Genomic DNA, 26,657 nt, shown 5'->3' with positions numbered 1-26,657 from the left:
ACAGTCCACCTCACCCGCACATCCCTGTACACTGTGGACAGTCCACCTCACCCGCACATCCCTGTACACTGTGGACAGTCCACCTCACCCGCACATCCCTGTACACTGTGGACAGTCCACCTCACCTGCACATCCCAGTACACTGTGGTCAGTCCACCTCACCTGCACATCCCTGTAGACTGTGAACAGTCCACCACACCTGCACATCCCTGTACACTGTGGACAGTCCACCTCACCTGCACATCCCAGTACACTGTGGTCAGTCCACCTCACCTGCACATCCCTGTAGACTGTGAACAGTCCACCACACCTGCACATCCCTGTACACTGTGGACAGTCCACCTCACCTGCACATCCCAGTACACTGTGGTCAGTCCACCTCACCTGCACATCCCTGTAGACTGTGAACAGTCCACCACACCTGCACATCCCTGTACACTGTGGACAGTCCACCTCACCTGCACATCCCAGTACACTGTGGTCAGTCCACCTCACCTGCACATCCCTGTAGACTGTGAACAGTCCACCACACCTGCACATCCCTGTACACTGTGGACAGTCCACCTCACCTGCACATCCCAGTACACTGTGGTCAGTCCACCTCACCTGCACATCCCTGTACACTGTGGACAGTCCACCTCACCTGCACATCCCAGTACACTGTGGTCAGTCCACCTCACCTGCACATCCCTGTACACTGTGGACAGTCCACCTCACCTGCACATCCCAGTACACTGTGGACAGTCCACCTCACCTGCACATCCCTGTACACTGTGGACAATCCACCTCACCTGCACATCCCAGTACACTGTGGACAGTCCACCTCACCTGCACATCCCTGTACAGTGTGGACCGTCCACCTCCCCTGCACATCCCTGTACACTGTGGACAGTCCACCTCACCTGCACATCCCTGTACACTGTGGACAATCCACCTCACCCGCACACATCCCAGTACACTGTGGTCAGTCCACCTCACCTGCACATCCCTGTACACTGTGGACAGTCCACCTCACCTGCACATCCCTGTACACTGTGGACAATCCACCTCACCTGCACATCCCTGTAGACTGTGGACAGTTCACCTCACCTGCACATCCCTGTACACTGTGAACAATCCACCTCACCTGCACATCCCTGTACACGGTGGACAGTCCACCTCACCTGCACATCCCTGTACACTGTGGACAATCCACCTCACCTGCACATCCCAGTACACTGTGGACAATCCACCTCACCTGCACATCCCAGTACACTGTGGACAGTCCACCTCACCTGCACATCCCTGTACACCATGGTACAGGTATGCCTTCACTGCACTCTCTCTAACACAAGAACACTCTCCCTCAGATAAGGAAACCAAAAGTGCACGCAATGTTCCAGGTGTGGCCTCACCAAGTCCCCGTGTAAGCAATCGTACAGTTGGTTGGCATGCGAGTGATGCTTGCCATGTCCTGTTTGATCGTCGTCTTTCCTTTAGGGTGGCATGGTGGTTCAGTGGTTAGCACTGCTGCCTCCCAGCACTCGAGTCTCAGGTTCGATTCCTGTCTCGGGCAGCTGTCTGTGTGGAGTTTGCACCTTCTCCCCTTGTCTGCGTGGGTGTGCTCCGGCTTCCTCCCACAGTCCAATGATGTGCAGGTCAGGTGAAATGGCCATGCTAAATTGTCCCTAGTGTTAGGTGCATTAGTCTGGGATCAATGTAGGGGAATAGGTATGGGTGGGTTACTCTGGGGAGGGTCGGTGTGGACTTGATGGGATGAAGGGATTAGAGTGATGCTGGAAAAGCACAGCAGATCAGGCAGCATCCGAGGAGCAGGAAAATCAACGTTTCGGGCAAAAGCCCTTCATTCTATTCCTGATGAAGGGCTTTTGCCCGAAATGTCGATTTTCCTGCTCCTCGGATGCTGCCTGATCTGCTGTGCTTTTCCAGCACCACTCTAATCCAGAATCTGGTTTCCAGCGTCTGCAGTCATTGTTTTTACCTTGCTGGGCCGAAGGGCCTGTTTCACACCGTAGGGATTCTAATCTAATCTAATAAAAAGGGTATCCTTGTTCCTGTACTTGAATTCTCTCGCTCTGAAGGCCAACATATCGTTTTCATTCTTTATTGCCTGCTGCCCCTGCACATTTCCTGTCAGCATGGGGACATCCAGGTCTCATTGAACACTCCCCTCTTTCAATTTCCCGCCCTTCAAAGAACAAACTGCCTTGCAACGTTTTCTCACAAAGTGGGCCACCTCACAGTTTTCCACATCATACTGCATCTGTCATGTCATTGTTGGACCCAATCACACTGCAGCATCTCACATGTGCTCAATGACTGGTGGTACCCACACATATTTCTCTTACTCTTAAGAATGTAATTAATAAATCTTAACGACGTGATTGACAAGACACTAATATCGTGGTTGCTGATTCCGCTCCGCTGAGGAAGTGTGTGTGGGATGCAGAATGAGTGCTGGATTAACTTCTCTTGACCAGCTTTGTTGAGTGCTTTACAGTTTGCACTAATTGTGAAAGTCAGTACTCTTCTGCAGGGAATGAATATCTGGTTGCTGTTGCTGATCGCTTAGCTTCCCAGGTTGTCCTGGGAATAGTTTTGAGGGTTCTATTTTCCCATCATTTGTACTGAAATCCTCAGTCTGACAACCTCCCCCCTTGCTCCCACTGTTTTACTGTCCAAAATGGCTGCAAAGTCTTCAATGCAGTGACACACTGTAGCCATTAATAATGAAACCAAGGACTCAGTTAACTCTTCCTGACCAAGATAAATGCAGGGAGTGCCGAAGAAATTCAGCGGTATCTGCAGAAAGAGAAAACCCATTTTGAGTTCAAGTCCAAACTGATTCTCCTTCAGAACTCTTTGTAACTCTGTTTCTCTTTCCCCGGATGCTGCCAGACCTGCTGAGTTTCTCCAGCACTTCCTGCCTTTATTTCAGCCTCCACTGTATTTTGATTGTCTCACAGGCAATCTGTTCAAAGTTTATAAAATAATGAGAGGTACAGATAGAGTTAATGGTGTTTGGCTTTTCCCTGGGGTGGGGGTTTCAAGACCTGGGGGGTCACAGTTTTAAGGTGGGAGGAGAGAGATTTGAAAAAGACATGAGGGGGCAGGTTTTTTTTACACAGAGGGTGGCTCATGTGTGGAATGAACTTCCTGAGGATGTGAGTACAGTTATAAAGTATAAAGACAGTTGGACAGATACATGAGTAGGAGATGTTTGGAGGGGTATGGGCCCGGAGCAGGCAGTGGGACTAGTTTAGTTTGGGATTATGTTTGGCACGGACTGGTTGGGCTGAAGGGTCTGTTTCCGTGCTGTGTGACTCTATGATTATGTATTTACCTCCTGCTCAAAGCAAAATATGACCCTTGACTAAATTTTGCTGTGAAGTTCTATTTTAATCAGTCACAAATGTTTAAATGTCAACCTTCAGGATCTGTAACTCAGCTCACCTGCTCATTGAGTTTAAAAGCCGGAAATAAGGTGTTTGAGTCATCCAGTGTTGTTGCAGCTGTAACCTACGAATGTTAACAAGCTCTCAAAGTCTAATTTCTCGTGATGTGTGAAAGAGGGGGCAACTTCCCCAGAACCTCATCTCGGGGAAAGTTTGTTTCTCCAACTAGTAATAGGACAGAGGGTATGGAAAGGGACAGGAATCTGACTTCAGGCACAGCAGCTAAAGGGGACAACAATGAGAAGGGAGCAGGCTTTGGAGGCCTGAGGGCGTTGTACTTAAATGCACACAGTTTACAGAACAAAGGGAAATGAGCTTGTGGCACAGATTGAAATGGGCAGTTACGATGCTGTGGGTATCACAGAGACATGGCTGCAAGGGGACCAGGTCTGGGAATGAAATATCCAAAGATACACGTCCTATCGAAAGGACAGGCCGATGGGCAGAGGGAGCGGGCTCACCTTGTTAGTAAGAAATGAAATTACATCAGAAGTGAGATAGAGTCAGCAGGAGTAGAAACTGTGTGGGTCGAGCTGAGGAATCGCACAGGGATAAAGACCCTGATGGGAGTTATGTACAGGTGGAAGTGGGTACTGTAGATGCTATCAGATGAGGGTTTTTGCCCGAAACGTTGATTTTCCTGCTCCTCGGATGCTGCCTGACCTGCTATGCTTTTCCAGCACCACTCTAATCTTGGGAGTTATGTACAGACCTCCCGGCAGTAATCAGGATGTGGGGAAGAAGAGGCAAGAAGAAAAGGGAATATTGACTTCCGTATGCAGGTTGGTAGAGGATGCAAACTAGAGGAATTCGTGAAATGTCTGTGAGATGGGTTTCAGACCAGCTTGTGGTAGAGCCCACTAGGGAACAGGCAATGCTGGATTGGGTGATGCGTACTGAGGCAGAGTGGATTAAGGAGCATTAGGTGAAGGATCCCTGATGGAAATCACTCTGCAGCTTGAGCAGGAGATGTTGGGATCAGATGGAATGGCTTTACGGTTGAGTCACCAATTTCTTTCTGTCATCTCATTGCCCAGGAAATTCTCCCGGTCTCACCAGCTGGGTCACTGGGCTGTGGCGGTTTGTGATTCGAATTGTGTGGCTTCATTACAGACTCAGCTTCTTCAGCATCAAGTCCAGGATCAAGATCCAGATCTTTCACCTCTGGGCCAGGAAGGCTGGTCCTCCAAGTCACTGCCCTGACCAAACTCTGCTCCTGTATCTTCACATCATGTGGCCTTGAGTGTGATGTTTACAACAGACAAATACCGGATACTCCTCAGCGCAGAGACACAGAGAGGTTTGACACGTCCCTGTGCCGCAGTGCAACATGGTGACCATTTCCCTGTGTCGTCCTTTAGAGTAATTACTCTCAGTTATGTTCGACATTTTCAAACATCTGCCGACAAAATGCTCTTCCTGCTTCTCATTGTGAAATCAAATTGGACTTCTGTCTAAAAGGGTCAATGTCAGATCTTCATATTCTTCACAGTAAATACAGCCAAACCCTGAACAGGCCAAATCCGAAGATGCTGTTACCACATCAGGCAGGTGTGTGTGTCTCTGTGTGTGTGTCTGTGTGTCTTTGTGTGTCTGTGTGTATGCATGTCTGTGTGTGTGTCTGTGTGTGTGTGTGTGTCTGTGTATGTGTGCACGTGTGTGTGTGTCTCAGTGTGTGTGTATCTGTCTGTGTACGTGTGCGCATCTGTGTGTGTGCGTGTCTGTGTGTGTGCACGTGTGTATGTGTCTGTGTGCGCGTATCTGTATGTGTGCGCGTGCGTGTGTGTGCGCATGTGTGTGTCTGTGTGTGAGCGTGTCTGTGTGTGTGTCTGTCTGTGTGTGACTGTGTGTGACTGTGTGTATGTCTCAGTGTGTGTGACTGTGTGTATGTCTCAGTGTGTGTGTGCATGTCTGTGTGTGTTTGTGTCTGTGTGTATTCGTGTGTGCGTGCGCGTGTGCGTGTGTGTCTGTGTGTGTAGGTAGTGCTGTCATCCCTAGATCCCTATTAATCCAGGGACCTGGTTCAAATCCTGTCACAACAGATGGTGACATCTGAATTCAATAAAATCCTGGCATTCTGGGTCTAATCATGACTGTGAAACTATTGCTGAGGGGAAAACCCACCTGGGTCATCAATGTCCTTTCGGGAAGGAAGCTGCCTGTTCTGGCCTACACGTGACTCCAAACCCACCGCAATGGGGTTGACACTCCCTCTGGGCAATTAGGAATGGGCATTAAAGCTTCATCTGGTGAATGAATTAGGAAGCAAACCTTTAATATTCTTTATTCTGGTTTGACGAAGAGGTATATTGTGACTCGCGATGTTCTCTTTATCTTAATGCTGCCAGATCTGTCGAGGATCTCCGGTATTTCCTGTTTTTATTTCAGAGTCTCAGGATCAGTAAGGGTGGCACGGTGGCTCAGTGGTTAGCACTGCTGCCTCAGAGCACCAGGGTCCCAGGTTCAATTCCCGCCTCAGGCAACTGTCTGTGTGGAGTTTGCAAATTCTCCCCATGTCTGCGTGGGTTTCCTCCGGGTACTCCGGTTTCCTTCCAAAGATAAGTGGATTAGTCAGAGGGAAGTGGGTCTGGTTGGGTTACTCCTCGGAGGGTCGGTATGGACTGGTTGGGCCGAAGGGCCTGTTTCCACACTGTAAGGAATCTAATCTAATCTATGAGTGTTGGATCAGCCGTGATCCTATTGAACGGGAGAGCAGGCTCAAGGGGCTGAATGGTCTCCTCCTGTTCCTGTTTCTTCAGGCCTTCTGGTTGTATCATCAGTTAGGGAACCAGGTGCTGGTGAACGTGGTTGTGGAATTCTCTGTAGGTTCCAGGATCCGTGTCTCCCTATGAAAACATCCACCTGAGATCTCCATCGGCCAATGGTATCTTATTATCTGGATATTTTGGAATCATCATTGGATTGATTCTGAATGGAGCTGGTTCCATACCCCGTATGGGCAGGTGGGTTAGATTTCTGATTGACAAGGAAGTCAAGCATTATGGGAGAGAGAGAGAGAGAGAGAGAGAGAGAGCAATGTGATCATGCACATAATGGGGTGGTACAGTGGCTCAGTGGTTCAATTCCAGGGACCTGGGTTCAATTCCAGCCCCAAACTGTATGGAGTTTGCACATTCTCCCCGTGTCTGTGTGGGTTTCCTCCGGGTGCTCCAGTTTTCTCCCGCAGTGTAAAGATTGCAGGTGAACTGGCTATGGGAAGTTGCTCATAGTGTTCAGGGATGTGCAGGCTAGGTGGATTAGCCATGGGAAATGCAGGGTTATAAGGATGGGAGAGTGAGTCAGGGTGGGTTGCTCTTTGGAGGGTTGGTGTGGTCTTGATGGGACAAATGTCCTGTTTCCACACTGTAGGGATTCTATATCAACCCAGTCTGGGACGAATGGCCTTGTTTCTTCTCTCTTTGAGAGATCACAATGAATTCAAGTGGGGCTTTTTCTTGCAGCTGAAATGAACAGTGTAATCATAGAAATCACTGAATCCCGACAGTGTGGAAACAGACCCTTTGGCCCAACAAGTCCACACTGACCCTTCGAAGAGTAACCTTCCCAGACCTATTCCCCTATCCTATTACTCTGACAAATGCACCTACACATCCCTGAACAGTATGGCCAATCCACTCTAACCTGCACATCTTTAGACTATGGGAGGAAACCGGAGCACCCGATGGAAACCCACTCAGGCACTGGAGGAATGTGCAAACTCCACACAGGGTGGAATCGAACCTGGGTCCCTGGCGCTGTAGGTGTAGTTAAACACACGAGGGATAAAGGGATGGACAGTTGGTGCTAAGAGGGTTGGGAAGGTTGGGAAATAGATCATAAGGTAGAGAGTGTAGAAGGTAGAGCATTGCAAACTGAAAGGTCTCACTCCTACACATTACGTCATGCCGAGAGGATCAGAAGGATGAGTTCCTTTCATGGACATCTTGCAACAACATGGCGATGTGAAGCCCCGATGCTTCGATAGGTTGTGTGTAGCTGGCTCTGTTGGAATACCCACTGCTGTGTTTTATACATTATCCCCGTAAACATCCTCAGGTCCTGCATTGTCAGGTTTATGCGGATGATTTCCGTCTCTGTTTTTTCCACTAAGAGAATTACCATCTCCCTTTTCACAGAAAGATTCTCCTCTGGAAGCCAACAGGATGGAAACAGCATCTTGAATTTATCCGATTGCTTTATTACCCATTAAAAATGTGCAACCCTCGCAGGAACATATTATTCTGATCATCATTTCTCATGGTATTTCAGTCATGATATCACTACACTACATCATGTGTGATATGAGCATATCATGTTAATATTTTATTGATGGGATTGAACTCAGATTGGGATGTCACTGGGGACTAAGGACAAGATTCTTGTGAAATAATTCCTTATTATCACAGCTCACATTATCAGAGTTTATCTGCAATGGCTTTGTAGATAATGTTAACAGTCCCAGCTCATTGTATTGTGCGATGTTCATATTCAGGTCTTTAACTAATGCGCTTTATTTGTAAAATGAAAGGCCGATCTCTTTGATGTCCGTGGGCAGAGACTGTAAACTGTACTGTCTGCAGGTTTTTCTTTTTGTATTCACGATGTGTTCTCTTTCAATATTTTGCAGACCAGACACAGATGAATAACGCGGGACCCACCTACCCTCTGATCTCGCAGATGCCACAGCCCCATTCCTACCCCTCTTTGGGACAAGGCTCACATTCCTTTGAGCAGCAAGTCCCAGGCAAAGAGTTGAATAAATACGCCTCGTTAAAACTCGTGGGTAAGTGAACGGAGAACGGGGGGGGGCGAGTACCTGCAGGTTTTCCTCACGTGTAGGCTTTCATTCTCTACATCAAGCTGATCCTGATGAGCTTTACCTCATCAGGGTTGAATCTTGGGCTGGGAACGAGTGAGATGTCAGTATTTCTTATCTCAATGAAGAGAAACTTCAAAATGCTTTGAGGGATCGAGGTGTCCTCATGACTTACAGAAAACCATTGTGCAGGTACAGCAGGTACCAATGGAACCTTGGCATTTATTGCTAACGGAGTGGAGTAGAAACGTAGCTGAATGTTGTTGCAATTGTAGAAGGCATTGGTGAGACTGCGTCCGGACAGAAGTACAGTTCTGGGGTCAGGGTAAGGAGGTAGAACCGGGCAGTGCGGGGTTCCCAGACTATGAGGTTGGAAGCTGTGGGTGGGAGATCTCCTAAGGTGATGAGGTTCTGTATGGTCTGGGAGATGATGGTTTGGTGATGGGGGGGTGGGGTCATGGTCAAGGGGGCGGTAGGAAGAGGTGTCCTCGAGTCCAGTTCTGTCCTGTTATATGAGGAAGGATGTGACTGCATTGGAGGCAGTTCACTTCCTAAATCCCAGAGATGTGGGCCAATCCCAGAATTTCAGGTCCTAGTTTTAGGGTCAGGCAGAGAACATTTCAAACAGAGATGGGGAGGAATCCCTTCTCTCAAAGGTGGCCATGGTGTCACGGTGCTGGTGTTGGACTGGGGTGGGCAAAGTTAAAAATCACACAAAGGCTTAACTGCAATCTAGATTTGTTCAATATATCGCATTAGTTGGATGACACTTTGGTCTTTTGGTCCATCTCCTATGATACTGCCCCACTAGCTACCTGATGAAGGAGCAGTGCTCTGAAAGTTAGTGCTTCCAAATAGACCTGTTTTACCATAACCCGGTCAGCCCTTCATCAGGAAGGGCTTTTGCCTGAAATGTCAATTTTCCTGCTCCTCGGATGCTGCCTGACCTGCTGTGCTTTTCCAGCACCACTCTAATCTTGACTCTAATCTCCAGCATCTGCAGAACCCACTTCTGTCTATAACCGGTTGTGGCGTGAGTTTTAACTTTCTTCCAAAGAGTCATGAATCTGTTGAATTCACTCGCCCAGAATGAGGTGGATGCTGGGACAGTGAGTAAATGTAAAGAGATAGATTTTTAATCAGTAACGAGTTGAAGGGCTATAGGAGTGGGCTTGAAAGTGGAGTCAAGGCTAAGGTAAGATCAGCCATGATCATATTAAATGGTGTAGCAGGCTCAAGGAGCAGGATAGCCTACTGCTGCTCCTAGCTCTGATGTTAGCCCTGGTTCACAGATGATTTACGATCCCTATAGAGGCCCTGTCAGCTACCTCTCCCACAGCCAGGACATCGGCTGACCCACCCCCAGTCAAAGTGGTGGCTCAATATTGACTGTAATACTGCCCCCACCCTGGCCACCATCTTGCCATTCACTCCCAGTAGCTGCAGGTGCTGTTTGGAAAGTCGTGACACCATTCTCTCCTGATGGATCCGCATATTGGCCAGGGTTGGGTTTTCCAAGCGATTTGCTAACAGCTCTGTTAAAATCCACCCCGTGATCCCCTTCTCTGGATCAGCTCAGGATTCCGCTATCCCAATATCCTTCAACATCCCTGAGCGGTCTTGTGATGCTCATCACTGTAAGCTCCCCATCAGGGGCACGGGGTCGATTACCAGGTGGATTATAAAGTCGATTACTGTGTGAATTACTGGGTGAATTTTGAGGTGGGTTATGAGGTGGATTATGGGGCAGATTGGGGGTGGAATTACAGGGTGGATTACTGAATGGATTACTCGGTGGATTACTGGGTGGATTATTGGATGAATTACTAGGTGGATTACTGGGTGGATTATTGGATGAATTACTCGGTGGATTACTGGGTGGCACGCTCTGTCTCCCATGTGGCAGAACCAACTGAGAAAGGTTGCACCCAAATTGACCTTGTGCCAACCTCCCTGGACCCTGAAGAAGGACTCATGCCTGAAACGTTGATTCTCCTGCTCCTTGGATGCTGCCTGACCTGCTGCGCTTTTCCAGCAACACATTTTCATTCCTGGACCCAACCTCATAATGAAGCGAGCGGCCATTTCCAAACATTCACATTCGCAAATCAGCTTGGTGCTTCAGTCGGCTGGGGTACTATGACCAAGGAATATTCACACACGTTCGCCAAGTGTTGCCACATCTTCCCCTCAGGTAACAAACAGAATTGCTCTTGGAATGTTCAGAGTATCTGCACAATAACTGTAGTGTCTGTCGATTTGTTCTGGGATTGTGGCCCGGGGTGATGTTACGGTGGAGCGGTGGATAGAGAACACTAAACAACAATGGCAACTCTGGCTGACCAGTAACTATCCGGAAGGTTCACTTTGGTGAGTTGGGGCTTTTATTTATCCCCATCGCTGATGGTGCCAATAATGTCTTGGGCAGGCACAGGGGAGCTTTTGCAATGGTAGGTTGCAAGGGCCAGTAGAATGACTTTGCCACCAGCAGGATGTGATGGGGTTGGAGGGGGGGTCCAGACGGGGTTTACAAGAATGATCCCAGGGATGAGGACTCTGGGTCTGTACTCAATGGAGTTTAGAAGGATGACGGGGATCTGATTGAAACTTACTGAGAGGCCTGGATGGACTGGACGTGGAGAAGGTATTTCCATTAGTAGGAGAGACTAGGATCTGAGGGCACAGCCTCAGAGTGAAGGGACCAGCCTTTAGGACTGAGATGAAGAGGAACTTCTTCAGCTGGAGGGTGGGGAATCTGTGGAACTCATTGCGCAGGGGGCTGTGGAGGCCACGTCACTGAGTGTGTTTTAAACAGAAAGAGAATAAAGGATTATGGGGAGAAAGCAGGGGGATGTGGTTGAGAAACATATCAGCCATGATGGAATGGTGCAGTAGAATCGATGGGCCACATGGCCTTGTTTAGCTCCTATAGCTTTTTGTCTTATGGACTCAAAATGTTAATTCTGTTTGCGAGTTTGGAGAAGATTTGTAGCTCAGGTTGAGGTTCTGGTTGTAGGTTTGCTCGCTGAGCTGGAAGGTTCATTTTCAGACGTTTTGTCACCATACTGGGTAACATCATCAGTGAGCCTCTGGTGAAGCACTGGTGGTGTGGCCCACTTTCTATTTATGTGTTTGGGTTTCCTTGAGTCGGCGATGCTATTTCCTGTGGTGAAGAAAAAAAGGATTCGCGGAAGCTCAACTGAGGGGCGTTACCAGGAAGAAAGATCTACAGGGCTTAGAGTGGACCATGTGGACGATGATGGGTCAACCCACGGCAGGTGGACTGCAGTGGTTCAAGAAGGCAGCTCACCCCCATCTTCTCAAGGGGGCAAATAGGGACCCCCTATTTCCTATTTTTCCTATTTTTCTCAGGGGGTGGTAAGTGGGATCCAAGTCGATATGTTTGTTGATAGAGTTCTGGTTGGAATGTCATGCTTCTAGGATTCCTCATGCCTGTCTCTGTTTGGCTTGTCCTGGGATGGATGTGTTGACCCAGTCGAAGTGGTGTTCTTCCTCATCTGTATGTGAGGATACTAGTGAGAGAGGGTCATGTCGTTTTGTGGCTAATTGATGTTCATGTAGCCTGGTGGCTAGTTTTCTGCCTGTTTGTCCAATGCCGGGTTTCTCCAGCATTCTCCGTGTTTGTTTCAGATTTCTAGCATCTGCAGTATTTTACTTTTATTGACGAGGAAGTAGATTTTTGTTTGCTTCTTATCCCATTGTCTTGTTTTGTACAACTGTATTTCCCTGCCTTACAGCAATGAATACACACCCCAAGGTGTGGCGTTGGTTGGTTTTAAAGCATTTTAGGACGCCTTGGGTTTGGTTGCTATGTAAATGCAAGCTCTTCCTTTATATGTTTGCTTTCAGGCTTTCTCATCGCAAAAAGCCTTTCACAGGAATTTGATTCACAGGCAACTTTGTAGATGTCCTTGTGAATTCCTGTGGCAGCTCTTGCTGTGAGTTGTTGCTATGGCTGCAAGCTTGGCAGAAGACCAGGTACATCAGGTCAAAGAAGTCAAACTGCAATCAGCTCGAATCTTCCCATCCAAATAATCGCTCAAAGTCTTTGATTCCACAGAATGGCAGAGCCATACTCCACAGGGGGAGGCCATTGGGCCCATTGTTTCTGGGTCATGCATATCTTAAGTTAATTCAAGGGTCGTGGGCGTTGCTGATGTGCCCCTACATTTACTGCCTCATCGTCCCTATTTTCCCCCTTGAGAAGGTGGGGGTGAGCTGCCTTCTTGAACCACTGCAGTCCACCTGCCGTGGGTTGACCCACCATCGTCCACATGGTCCACTCTAAGCCCTGTAGATTTTTCTTCCTGGCAACGCCCCTCAGTTGAGCTTCCGCGAGTCCTTTTTCCTTCAAATTCAATCATGAGCTTGCGGGAATGTTGCCAAGGCGGGGGAGTTGTCGCTATGAGGAGAGGTTGGACAGGTTGGGGTCGATTTCCTTGGAACAGCGAAAGGCTGAGGGGCGACCTGATTGAGGGGTACAAAGTTGTGAGGGTGAGAAACGGAGTAGGCAGGAGAAATCTAGAAACCAATGGGCTTGGGTTCAAGCTCAGCAGCAGGAGGATTAGAGGGGACGTGAGGAAAAGGGTTTTTTTTACGCAGAGGGTGGTGGGTGTCTGGAATTGGCTCCCTGAGTTAGCGGTGGAGGCAGAGACCATAAACACTTTGAACATTTCCCTGGATCTGCAGCTTTGAGCTGCAGGGCTTTGGAATATGGGATCAGAAAGAGCGTCTGGGTATCTTTGGGTTAGGCATGGGCACAATGGTCCAAGTGACCTCTTTCTGTGCTGTATCATTTCTGTAGCTGTGTGGATGTATATACCACTGGCTAGGTCAGTCTTATTGTCTGTTCCTAACTGTCTTTGAGAAGGACAAGTGCAGCAGATTTTTGAGAACTCCTACACTTGAAAATCCATCTCCCCCCACTGACTCACTCAGCACCTTGACTTGGAAATATATCGCCACTCCCTCAGTGTCATTGGGTCAAAATCCTGGAACTCCCTCCCTAAGGGGATTGTGGATGCCATCTTCTTCAGAGGCAAGTAGGGACAAGCAATAAATGCCAAACTCGTTGGCAACACTGACCTTCAAAGAATGAATTTATTAAAGATTGCCAACAGCGCTCCCTGCATTGATCCAATTTCTCAGAACAATAGAAATTAGTCAGATAGAAAAACCGAAATATCAAGAAGGCAGAAGTGAAACAAGCATCAGCCAGAAGCTGAGTAGAAAAGGGGATAGGTACTTGCAATGCCTAATGGCAGGGAACATTTTCAAATCCCATTTACATATCGAATACATTTTGGCAAGAGTATAAGTGATAGTTGTTGTCAATGTTGAGTAGATACTAAATAAGTCAGTGACAGGGAAAAGACATTTTAATTCAGCTCTAGCCTCAGATCTCTCCCACTGCTTAAACCCAATTATAGTATTCTGCACACGGCAGCCATTTTGTGGTGTTACTGGTCTGGACTGATTCCTGGAAGGTTTTATCGTGTGAATTTACTGGGAGTTGTGAAGGTAGGTTTGTGATAATGTTTTAGGGGAGTATACCAGATCCGCTGAAGTGTCATAGCAGACTCAAAACACTCACTCTCTCTCTGTCTCCGCAAATACTGCCAGACCTGCTGAGTTTCTCCAGCATTTCTTGGTTTTGTTCCAAATTTCCAGTGTGTGAAGTTCCTTATATCGATTGTTGATTCCTCCATGGTGGTACCAGCTGAGAAGGAGTGCTGTCATGGAGTCATATAGCACAGAAACAGACTCTTTGGTTCAACCAGTCCATGCCGAACATAATCCCAAAATAAACTCATGTTCCCCTCCCCCACCTTACCCCAGTTCCAACCTTCCAGCTCAGCACCTGACCTACCTGTCCATCTTCCTTCCCACCTATCTGCTCCACCCTCCTCTCCGACCTACCACCTTTATCCCCACCTCCATCCACCTATTGCACTCTCAACTACCTTCCCCCTAGCTCCACCTCCCTCCCATTTATCTCTCCACCCCCGAGGCTTCCAGCCTCATTCCTGATGAAGGGCTCTGGCCCGAAACGTCGATTCTCCTGCTCCTCGGATGCTGCCTGACCTGCTGTGCTTTTCCAGCACCGCTCTAATCTTGATTCCAATCTCCAGCATCTGCAGACCCACTTCTGCCTGCCTGCTCCTGATCCCTACACTCCGAACCTTTTTTATTCCAATACTTACCCAAATGCCTTTTAAATGTTGTAGCCGTGCCCGCAATCGACCACTTCCTCAGGAAATGTATTCCACACGTGAATCACCCTCCTTGTAAAAAATTTGCTCCTCATGTCTTTTTTAAACCTCTCTCCTCTCACTTTACAAATATGCCCTCTATTCTTAAATCCTCTACCCCAGGGAAAAAAAACCCTACCAATGACCCTATCCATACCTCTCCGTAAACCTCTATAAGGTCACCAGTGGAAAAGGTCCCAGCCTTTCTCCCAGACCCAGCAACATCCTGGGAAATCTCTGGTGAACCCTGAGAGTTCAGGAACCTCGTCAGCTTTATTAGCTGGAGCTTCTGCATTCAGTGCCGGGAGGGCAGTGTTCTTGGCTGACCGGGGCACTTGGCTTCGTGAGCACTTTAGATGTACAACATGACCCACCGAGGACAGACCTCTGCCAGCTTCTGGAGGAAACCCTCTACTGAGGCCTTTGCATTGAGTACACACCGTTCCTTGGAACAAATATCACATTTGGCAGCGTGGAAATCAATAAACAAGCAGATGGAAGTCACTAGCAAAGGAAATGTATGAGTGACATGGCTAAGGGATAAATTAAAATGGAAAAATTAAAAGGCAAGTAAGATTAGAGCATCATCATGGAGTTGTTCAGACCCCATTATGGGTTTGGAAGCCACTCCCCATCCTGATCTTGGAAATATCTCGCCGTTCCTTCAGTGTCGTTGGGTCAAAATCCTAGAAAACTGCTTCCCTAACAGCGCTGAGGTGTCCCTACACCCCAAGGACTGCAACAGTTAGAGATGGCACCTCCCCCCCCCACCCTCTCTGGGACAATAAATGTAGACTGTGAATATTTACTTGAATTAATCGTTTCGGTTTTTGTTCTGAGTGTTTAATTTTTCTGTGAATGCCAAGTGTACCTTGTTGGTGCAACATTATCCTCAAAACACGATGTTGGATGCACCGATCTAAATTGAGAGCTCAGTTTTTTTCAGACTGAAACATATCCACAAACACTCCAAGGTTATTTGACTTTGAAGAAGAATTGTACAGAGCTAGTTTCATCACAATATCGTCCCACAGGGGCTGAATAATTGACCTGCATTTTGTAAGTTTACGTTGACTTTCAAAATGTAGTTGCTAACTTACCTATCAAGAGCTACATCGTGCAACTCGACAAAATCACTTCGGGGATCATTTTAAACCAACAGATAAAAAGGTGACAGACGTTGCTGGAAAAGCTCAGCAGGTCTGGCAGCAACTGTGGAGAGAAATCAGAGTTAACGTTTGAGGTCAAGTGACCCTTCCTCAGAACAGTTCTGAGAACAACTCTGGGTTCTGAGGAAGGGTCACTCAACCCAAACGTTAACTCTGATTCTCTCCACAGATGCTGCCAGACCCGCTGAGCTTTTCCAGCAATTTCATTCCTGAATTATAGTATCCGCAGTTCTTTCGGTTTTAACATAAAACAGCGACCTATTCTCAGTCCTTCAAATGGTGGCATCAGGGAATAAACTCAATTCCATAACCTTCTTCATCTGAATTGCGTTCAGTTCTTTGACCAAAGGCAGGTCTGATTCACAACATCATGATCTCTACCATGAGGTGGGGGACCAGGCGATTCTGGATTGGGTGATGTATAAGGAGGCAGAGTGGATTAGGCAGCTAAAGGTGAAGGAACCCCGAGGGTGCAGTGACCATATGATGATAGAATTCACTCTGCGGTTTGAGAGGGAGGAGCTGGAATCAGATGGAATGGTCTTACGACTGAGTAAAGGTAACTACAGAGACAGGAGGGGGGGGTAGCTGGCCAGAGTTGATTGGAAGGAGAGCCGAGTAGGGAAGGTGGGGGAGAGCAGCGATGGCAGGAGGTTCTGGGAGTAATTCGGGGGGAGGCACAGCAGAAACTCATCCCAAGGAGAGAAGAAACAAACCCAGGAAGGGGTGAGGCACCCATGGCTGACACAGGGAAGCTGGGAGAAGATAAAAACAAAAGCAAAAGTGTATGATGTGGTAAAGATTACTGGGAAGATAGAGAATTGGGAAGTCTTTGAAAAAACAGCAGAAGATAATTTAAAAAAGCAATGACAATGGGTGGGGGAATTGGAAGATGCAATATTAGGATAAACTAGCTAGTAATATGGAAAAGGATCGCTAGAGCTTTTATCGATGTCTAAAGGATAAGAGAGAGGCAAGGGTGAACATTGGACCGCTGGAAAATGAGGCTGGAGAGGCAGTAATGGGCAACGAAGGAACGTTGCAGGAACTGAATCGGGAGTTTAGCATCAGTCTTCAGAGTGGAAGACACCAGCAGCATACCAGAACTTCAAGAGAGTCAGGAGGCAGTGGTGAGTGTAGTGACCATCACTGAGGAGAAGGTGCTGGGGAAGCTGAAAGGTCTGAAGGTGGATAAGTCACCTGGAGCAGATGGACTACAGCCCAGAGTTCTGAAAGAGATAGCTGAGGAGATTGCAGAGGATTTCTGGACTCAGGGAGAGTCTCAGAGGACTGTGGAATGGCTAATATTTAAGGAGCGAGGGAGGCAGAAGACAGGAAACTAAAGGGGAGAAGGCAGGAGAATGGGGTTGAGAAACACATCAGCCATGACAGAACAGTGGAGCCGACTCGATGGGCCGAATGGCTGAATTCTCCTCCTGTATCTTAGAGAAATAGGATGTGATCCATCCCAGTCAGCAATATGGCTGACTCTTAACGGCCCTCTGGGGAGTGTGGGCTGAGCGAGAAGAGGCTCCCTCATCCTGTGAATGAATAAAAAAGACTTGGTGCATTGGGTGAACGGAGAGGTTAGGGGCCAGGTCAAAGCTCTTAACGGGAATGTTGGAATGAGATGCTGTTACTTTACAGAAAGCAATAGTGGTGGATTGAAGAGACTTTTCAGAAAGCGAGATAGTACTGATTTGCACATTGCTCCTTCAAACTAATTCATCAGGAAGAAAGCTAAACAATAACTGAGAGAATCCGGAAAGGGCAGCATTGTTGAGGGTGGGAGACCGTGACTCTTCCTGGGGAGTTCAAAGAGGTAGCGAGCTGATGAAATGGAACAGACCCAGATTACAATGAACATTGGAGTGCTGCTTTAAAACACTAATTAACTGATGGAGGGAGAGAGAGAGAGAGAGAGAGAGAGAGAGAGAGAGAGAGGCATAAGGAACCACAATGTTCGCGTGTACTCACCCACAGGCTGGTTAATCCATTCACTGAAGTAGAGCGAGTTTGACCTGTGGAGATTGTACAACTGAAGGAAAATAGGTTAACAAGCTACTCTGGAGAAAGCTGAACCAGAGGAACCTGCTTAATATGCAAGAATAAATTAAAGCTCAATCTCTAACAAAGAGTGCTGTGTTTGATATTGACCCTGAGAGGCAGGTAAATGGGGGAGTGGGATGCTGTTCCACATTGTTAGCTCGTGTCTGAGGTAAAGCAGGTGCTTCTATAGCAGCACCTCCAAATCTACAAGGAAAGGAAACATTTTTAAAGATTAGATTAGATTAGTGTGGAAACAGGCCCTTCGGCCCAGCAAGTCCAAACCGACCCTCTGAAGAATAACCCATCCAGACCCATTCCCCTACCCTATATTTACTCCTGACTATGGGCAATTTAACATGGCCAATTCACCTAACCCGCATAGAACATAGAACAATACAGCACAGAACAGGCCTTTCGGCCCTTGATTTTGTGTCGACCTGTGAAATAATCTAAGCCCATTACCCTACAATATTCCATCATCATCCATGTGCTTATCCAAGGATTGTTTAAATCTCCCTAAAGTGGCTGAATTAACTACACTGACAGATAGGGCATTCCATGCCCTTACCACTCGCTGCATAAAGAACCTGCCTCTGACATCTGTCTTAAATCTATCACCCCTCAATTTGTAGCTATGCTCCCTCGTACACTCTGACGTCATCATCCTAGGAAAAAGACTCTCACTGTCTACTCTATCTAATCCTCTGATCATCTTGTATGTCTCTATCAAATCCCACCTTAGCCTTCTTCTTTCCAATGAGAACAGTCCCAAGTCTCTCAGCCTTTCCTCATAAGACCTTCCCTCTAACATTGTTGGACTGTGGGAGGAAACCGGAGCACCCGGAGGAAACCCACGCAGACACGGGGAGAATGTGCAAACTCCACACAGTCAGCTACCTGAGGCTGGAATCAAACCCGGGTCCCTGGCGCTGTGAGGCAGCAGTGCTAACCACTGAGATTCCGTGCCACCCAGTCAAACAAGAACTGAAAATGCTGGAGAATCACAGCAGCTTCTGTGGACAGAGAAATCTAGTTTCAAATGCAGTGTGACTTCTTCAGGATGGAAAGGGATTGGAAAAGTGATTGGATTGACACTTTGCAGATGATACCAAGTTGGGTGGGAGGGTGAACTGTGGGGATGCAGAGATCCTTCAGCATGGTCTGGATAGGTTGGGTGAGTAGGCAAATCAATGGCAGATGCAGTATAATTCGGATAAATGTGAGGTTATTCACTTTGGAAGCAAAAACAAGATGGCAGATTACTACGTGAATGGCTGTAAACTGGGAGAGGGGAGTGTGCAAGGGGACCTGGGTGTCCTTGTGCATCAGTCGCTGAAGGTAGGCATGCAGGTGCAGCAGGCGTTAAAGAAGGCAAATGGTTTGTTGGCCTTCATTGCGAGGGGTTTTGAGTACAGGAGCAGGGATGTGCTGTTGCAGTTATACAGGGCCTTGATGAGACCACACCTAGAATATTGTGTGCAGTTTGTTCTCATTTTCTGAGGGAGGATGCTCTTGCTCTCGGGAGAGTGCAATGAAGGTTTCCCAGGCTGATTCCAGGGATGGCCAGAGTGACGTATATGGGGAGATTGATGAAGTTATGATTGTTCCTGATGGTGGGTGTGTCCAGAACCAGAGGTCCCAGTCTGAGGATTCAGGGTGAACCATTTAGGATGGAGATGAGGAGACATTTCTTCACCCAAAGAGTGGGGAGCCTGTGGAATTCATTACCACAGGAAGGAGTTAATGCCAAAACATTGAATGTGTTCAAGTGGCAGCTAGATATAGCACGTGGGGCGAATGGGATCAAAGGTTATGGGGAGAAAGCGGGATTGGACTACTGAGTTGGACAATCAGTCATGATTGTGATGATAGGCAGAGCAGGCTCGAAGGGCCGAATGGCCTCCTCCTGCTCCTATCTTCAAAGTTTCTTAAAGGGAAAGTGCTCAAAGGGAGGAGCAAGTGGAATGGATGGAGAAGGGGAGATTGTGATGAAGTGGTATTGTCATACAATCTCTATCTACAGACCGGGCACAGGCCATTTGGCCCATCACATTCGCACTGTCCAAAGGGCACCTTACTCCATTCCTGTAATCCTGCATCTCCCATAGCCAATCCACCTAACCTGTTCATTTTAGGGACTGTGGGGGGAAACCCACGCAGACACAGGGAGAATGTGCAAACTGCACACAGACAGTCACCCGAGGCTGGGATCAAATATGGGTCCCTGGCGCAGTTGGGCAGCAGTGCTAACCACTGAGCCACCGTACCATCTCACCAGCCTAGCAATCCAGACTCCCAGACTAATGTTCTGATTGGAATCCCACCAGGGTAGATAGAGAAATTTGAAATTGTTTTTAAAGGTCTGGAATTAAAACTCAATCTAATGACAATGCTGAGTTAATTGACAGTAAAACCCATCAGGTTCACTCATAGAATCCCTACAGTGTGGAAACGGGCCCTTCAGCCCAACAAGTCCACACAGACCCTCCAAAGAGCAACCCACCCAGACCCATTCCCGTACTGCTCTGCATTTACCCCTGACTAATGCACCCTACACATCATTGAACACTTTGGGCAAGTTAGCATGGCCAATTCACCCTGACCTGCATATCTTTGGACTGTGGGAAGAAACCGGAGCACCCGGAGGAAACCCACACAGACACGGGGAGAATGTGGAAACTCCACGCGGACAGTTGCCCGAGGTGGGAGGTTAGTGCACACTGTGATTGTACAGATGCCTATGAGGTCTATGACCAGGTCCACTCGGTTGCTGATGCTGTGTTTGCTCCTGAGGTGGGTTTCTGAGCCCAAATTTATGTCCTTAAGCAGACCACCGTCTCTGTAAAATCACCCAACGCCACAGCCCCCATCCCCTTAACCCCCCATCCCCTTAACCCCTCCCAACCCCCTCCCCAGGCCTCAGTTTGTCAACTGCAGAAACCATCACACATGTCTTTGCTGCCTCCAAACCTGACTATTCCTGCCCCTGGTCTCACATGTTGAACTCTTCATCAATCCTGCAATGGTTCTGCTGTCCGTGACCTAATGTTCCCTGAGGTCCCTTCCGCTATAGGAACGTCACAGCAAGAGTAGACCTTTCAGCTCGTTGAGTCTGCCCTGCCCCATGATCCTGGCTGATTGACCATTTTCAATGTCTATTACCCCACTCCTATCCCTATCCCCTGGTAATCGGAGATCCATCAGTGTCTCCAAGAAACAGGCTGAAAGACTCAGCTTCCCCAGCCCTCTGTGGAAGAGAATTCCAATGGATCATCAACCCATTGAGTTAAAAAAAGTTCCTCTTGGCTCAGGTAACATGGCCCTTATTTTTAAATTCCAGTTCTAGACTCCCCCATTAGGGGACACATCTTTGACTCTGTCTACCCTGTCTATTCCTTTAACTAGTTTTTGTAAGTTTTAATAAGATTGTGTCTCATTCTTTGAAACACTGGAGTTTACAGGCCCCAGTTTGTCCAGGCTCTCTTTATCAGCCAGTCCTACATCTACTATCAGTCCGAGATCGGTTCCCAGTCAATTAGAATTTCTGAACTGTTGCCTAGTGCCATGAGCTCTGGAAATTCCTTCCCTACCCCTCTCTCCCTTGGTTTCCTCTCCACAACACTCTTTAAAAACCTACATCTTTCACCAACTGCCATCCCATCTCCTTCTATCAATACCCCCTCTGGTTATAGTACAGTCCAGTGAAACCTCATCCTGTCAAGGCACATGGTATATAGAATCCTTACTGTGTGGAAACAGGCCATTCAGCCCATCAAGGCTACACTGACCTTCTGAAGAGCATCGCATCCACCCCCATAATCCTGCATCCCACCCAAACCTACCACCCTAACCTATCCCTGCATTTCCCATGGCCAATCCACCCTAACCTACACATCCCTGGACACTACGAACAGTTCCACATGGCCAATCAATTCTAGCCTGCACATTACGGCCAACCCACCTAACCTGCACTTCTTTGGACTTTGGGAGGAAACTGGAGAACCCAAAGGAAATCCACGGAGAGAAAGTGCAAACTCCACACAGACTGAGGCTGGAATCGAACCTGGGCCCCTGGTGCTGTGAGGCAGCAGTGCAAACCACTGAGCCACCGTGCCCACCCCCAGTATTGCCATGTTTGTTGCTTAGCTGAGGTGTAGTTAATGGCCTGGATCATGAGGAGCAGCTCCCGGGATCTTTGTTGAACAGTGTAATAGAATAATTTAAATTCTCGTGAAAACTGAAACCGGAACTTGGTCAGTACTGCAGCCTTCCACTCCCCTCACAATAACCTGGATTCATGTGGTTCAGTCCCTGGGATCATGTGGTTCAGTCCCTGGGATCATGTGGTTCAGTCCCTGGATTCACGTGGTTTGGTTCCTGGATTCGCATGGTTTGGTTCCTAGATTCACGTGGTTCGGTGTCTGGAGTAGGTTAAGATATGGCAGCTTTCTGACCCTGACTAGCGATACTGAGCCAAGGGTTGCCATCTGTTGAACTAAAGGGCATTGGAATGGCCATAAATCCAAGTGGGTGATGATTGAACCAGGCTGCAGCTAGTACAGAGATGGTAAGCATCATCACTAGCTCTCTCTTGTGAGACCGTAACGCTAACCATAGCTGACTTTCAGGGGGATCTATCAAACCAGAACTTCATCGAAAAGCACACGATATTGCTCATGGTGAACAACTGGATAGCATTGGGATGGCTAAAGGATATTGTTGACATGGCGAGAGTTGGCAGGGGATCAGGAACGGCCCAGGTGAAGCCTCAATCTCTCTTGTCCCTTTCATTCCAGACTGCCTCGATCTCTGATTTACAAAAGATCATCGTGATCTTGAGCAGCTCTGGCCTGTTTATTGTTTTAATTTCCTCACATTGCTCTTCTGCAGCCGTCCTGCACCTTCGGAATGAGATGGTGACAGCGCGTTGTCAGAAGCTGTGCAATTACTTCATTGTTTGTGGTTGATGGACAGGATGGTAATCATCAAAGCCTCAGACCTCGCTGACCCATGTGATTGACAGGCAAATGTAAAGATTAAGGAGCACAAAAAGGCATTATGTCACAAATTACTTAGAAAACGTACCACACAATGACTCAAATGGCGTTGCATCCTGTAATTGCAGTCTTGTGCCCGGTGACACAGTGAAAACATGGCAGTGAACATTCCCTCACATCCTTCAGTCAAATCCAGCAATTTGCTTGTGAATTTGCTGCTTCAGATCCATTGCCGCGTGTAACTATGGAGAACCTTTCACCTGTTTGAAACTGGGCCTGCACAGAGTTTGCGAGGAACCTAATGTTGGTCCTGGGTTATGTTGGAATCTTTTTCCTGCCCTATCCGTTTATCCAGTGATTCAGCCATCACATTCAGGGGGCTCTGCGTTCCAGGTTTAGTTACACTGGAGTTTCCCCGAGAACAGGGTGGGTCTCGTTGCCAGGTTGACAATAGCTCACTCGAAACGCTTCGAGAGCCGTTGAAGAGCAGTTCAAAGGTTAATGTCAGTTGTATTTAATGAGACAGAGAGAAAGGGAGAGAGAGAGTGAGGAACACAAGGACTAAACTCCAAGCTGGAAGGTTCTGCTGTTGAGAAAGGTTCTTCTGTTCAGTGACCCATGTGTGTGTTCGGTATATAGAATCCCAACAGCATGGAAACAGGCCTTTCGACCCTGCTAGCCCACACCGACCCTCCGAAGAGAATCCCACCCAGACCCATTTCTCCATTACTACATTTACCCCTCACTAATACACCTAACCTACACATCCCTGTACACTATGGGCACTTTAGCATGGCCAATCCACCTAACCTGCACATCTTTGGATTGAGAGAGGAAACCAGAGCACCCAGTGGAAACCCATGTATTGTTGGGGCTCAGGAAAAAGTCCCAACACCTTTCGGAAAACTCCATACATTGAGGACTCAGGAGAAGTCCTGGGAGCCAGTTGGAGCTGCTAAGCGTTGAGATTGGGCGTAGGAAAATCCTTGGGAACCATGGCAGGGTGTGATGTGTCAGAAAAGGCCAGTGAGTCATTGGGAGTTCAGTGCAGCAGAGGATGGGGTGCAGCTGAGCAAGACTAGAGAAACCCAGGGCTGGAAATGTGTTGCTGGAAAAGCGCAGCAGGTCAGGCAGCATCCAGAGAACAGGAGAATCGACGTTTCGGGCATAAGCCCTTCTTCAGGCCTCCTTAGAGAAACCCAGGGGCAGACAGTGTGGTGCTTGAAAAGCACAGCAGGTCAGGCAGTATTGGAGGATTCCTGATGAAGGGCTTATGCCTGAAACGTCGATTCTCCTGGTCCTCTGATGCTGCCTGACCTGCTGTGCTTTTCCAGCAACACACTCTTGACTGCTAGCTCTATTTACCTCTTCTTAATTCTGGATGTTAGAATATAACTTATATGTAGTAGATTGTGTTAGTGTTCTAACTTTGTGTAGGAAAGCTTATTTTCGTTTGATCAGAATTGTGGAATCCTGTGTCTTTATTTTCTGAATAAGTGCTTGGGACCTCAAAGTCTGACTATTTTTAAGAAAAGCTATGGTCTCCCATCCAGACTGTAACCTACATTTGACAGTCTCCTTTGGGATGACAGTGGAGTATCAGTGGAGACTAACACTAACCTCAATTAACCTGTTTAAACAGACAAACTTTAAAGGAATACGATGGAATTAAACAGAAGGTGCTGGGGAAACTCGGTGGGTCCTGGGAGCACTAATTTCAAAGAAGCATCAGGGAGCGTTTCAGGGAACATCTCCGGGACACACACACCCAACAACCCCACTGCCCTGTGGTTGACAACTTCAACTCCCCCTCCCTCTCCTCCAAGGACATGTAAGTCCTGGGCCTCCTCCACCGCCAAACCCAAGCCACCTGCCAACTGGGACCCTTCAACCACAGAGCATTAACAATGATTTCACTAGTTTCCAAATCTCCCCTCTCCCCAACTCTTCCCAGATCCAACCCTCCAACTCAGCACTGTCCTCATGACCCATCCCATCTGTCGACCTTCCTTCCCATCTATCTGCTCCACCCTCCGCTCTGACCATCACCCCCTACCTGTATTTACCTATCACCTTCCCAGCTACCTTCGCCCCAGTCTCAACCCCACCCTCCTCTCATTTACCTCTCATCCCCCTTCCCCTCTCTACATTCCTAATGAAGGGCTTATGCTCAAAACGTTGACTCCCCTGCTCCTCGGATGCTGCCTGACCTGCTGTGCTTTTCCAGCACCACGCACTTGACTCTGACTCACCAGCATCCTCACTTTCTCAAAGGAGAGTGGTACCAGACTTGAAGCATTAACTGTGTTCTTTTCTATCTCTCTCTCTCTGCGCAGATGCTGCCAGACCTGCTGAGTTTCTCCAGCGCTCTCTGTGGGTTTGTTTGCAGCAGCTGCTTTCATGAAAGGGTTTCTCTCGCAATGACAGCCCTCCAGGCAGCAAGTGGCAAACTAGAGACAGAGAATCAGTGAGAAATATCAAACCCAACAATCACGGCATGCTCACCTTGATCAGTCGTGGCCCAGATGGTAAGAGAGGGAGCATTGGAGCTGGACGCAACATTGGGGAGGCTACAGCTGAGGCACTGTGTGCAGTCCTGGTCCCCACACTGTAGGAAGGATATGATTGCACTGGAGGGGGTGCAGAGGGAGATTCCCCAGGATGGTGCCTGGGATGGAGCGCTTCAACGATGGAGAGAGGCTGGATACACTCGGGCTGTTTCCATTGGAGCAGAGAAGGCTGAGGGGGGAACCTGATAGAGGAGTATAAGATTATGAGGGGCATGGGCAGGGTGGATGGGAAGCAGCTAGTTAAAGGTTCAGTAATAAGGAGGCATCATTTTAAGGTGAAAGCCAAGGAGTTTTGGAGGAAATTTGAGGAAAATATGTTTCACCTAGAGGGTGGTGGTGGTTTGGAATACACTGCCTGAGAGGGGAGTTGAGGCGGGAAACCTCACACCCTATAAAAAGTACCTGGATGAGCACGAGAGGTCTCATCGCATTTAAGGCCCCGGGCCTAGTACAGGAAAGTGGGATAGTGTAGGGTGTGGTCCACTTTTGGCAGCACAGAGTTGATTGGCTGAAAGGCCTATTGTGTACTGTGTGATTCCACTGCTTTGTATTTCAAAATGGCATCAGAGTTGAGCATTCAGCCAATCCCCCAGCCGGACCCTATTTGCTAATGTCTTTGCCATAAACGACACTGCAAATGTAAAAGCTCATTGCACTAAATATTTGGCAGCACCAAACAGCACCTTAGAAGCAAGGTTTGTCTTTTTGACTAAGTTCCAGAAGGTTTCTCGCTGTAAGAGCTGTCAGGTTTTGTGACTGTATCTGACTGATCTCACCATGTTAACTCCGTTCCCCTGCTCCACCCACCCACCCACTCCCCCGATCTCCCTCTCCTCCGATCCTAGCTCTTCTTTACTGAGTACTGTGTCCCCCCACCCTCCCCAACAACTCGCCGTTGCTGAGATATCCCGGAAATGATGGGCATCCCTGGCACTGACGCCACCCCATTGTGTACCTGGACAATCTCTGTCAGTGCGAAGTTACCCCAGCGGGGTGGGGTCCCTGATAATTGCCCTCAGTCATGGCAGACGGTGGGGAGGGGGTGTATCGGTGCCCCAGCATTGTGGGCAGGGACCTGGGGCTCCTGCCGGGCAGGGTGGGGCACAGACGGGCTTCCTCTCCTCCCAGGACCTGCAGAGGAGGCTCCCACAGGTCCCCCCCACCCTGGGTCAGTGCCACCTGGCTGTCTGGAGGATTAGGAGGTAGTGAGGGCTGCAGACGCTGGAGAGTCAGAGTCGAGAGTGTGGTGCTGGAAAAGCACAGCAGGTCAGGCAGCATCCGAGGAGCAGGAGAGTCAACATTTCAGGCAAAAGCCCTTCATCAGGAATC

At 48.2% G+C, this 26,657-nt stretch overlaps 1 protein-coding gene across 1 annotated transcript in view; it reads left to right on the top strand.

Moving 5' to 3' along the window:
- shisa9a (shisa family member 9a) overlaps positions 1-26,657 on the top strand; it is a 344,762-nt gene that overhangs the window by 292,236 nt on the left and 25,869 nt on the right. The window contains exon 3 of the mRNA XM_043712110.1: positions 8,083-8,238. Coding sequence (XP_043568045.1) covers positions 8,083-8,238 — 156 coding nt within the window. The remainder of the gene's footprint in view (positions 1-8,082; positions 8,239-26,657) is intronic.

This window comes from Chiloscyllium plagiosum, chromosome 21 (assembly GCF_004010195.1).
Source record: "Chiloscyllium plagiosum isolate BGI_BamShark_2017 chromosome 21, ASM401019v2, whole genome shotgun sequence".
Lineage (NCBI taxonomy): Eukaryota > Metazoa > Chordata > Chondrichthyes > Orectolobiformes > Hemiscylliidae > Chiloscyllium > Chiloscyllium plagiosum.
This window is presented reverse-complemented; position numbering and strand designations above follow the sequence as displayed.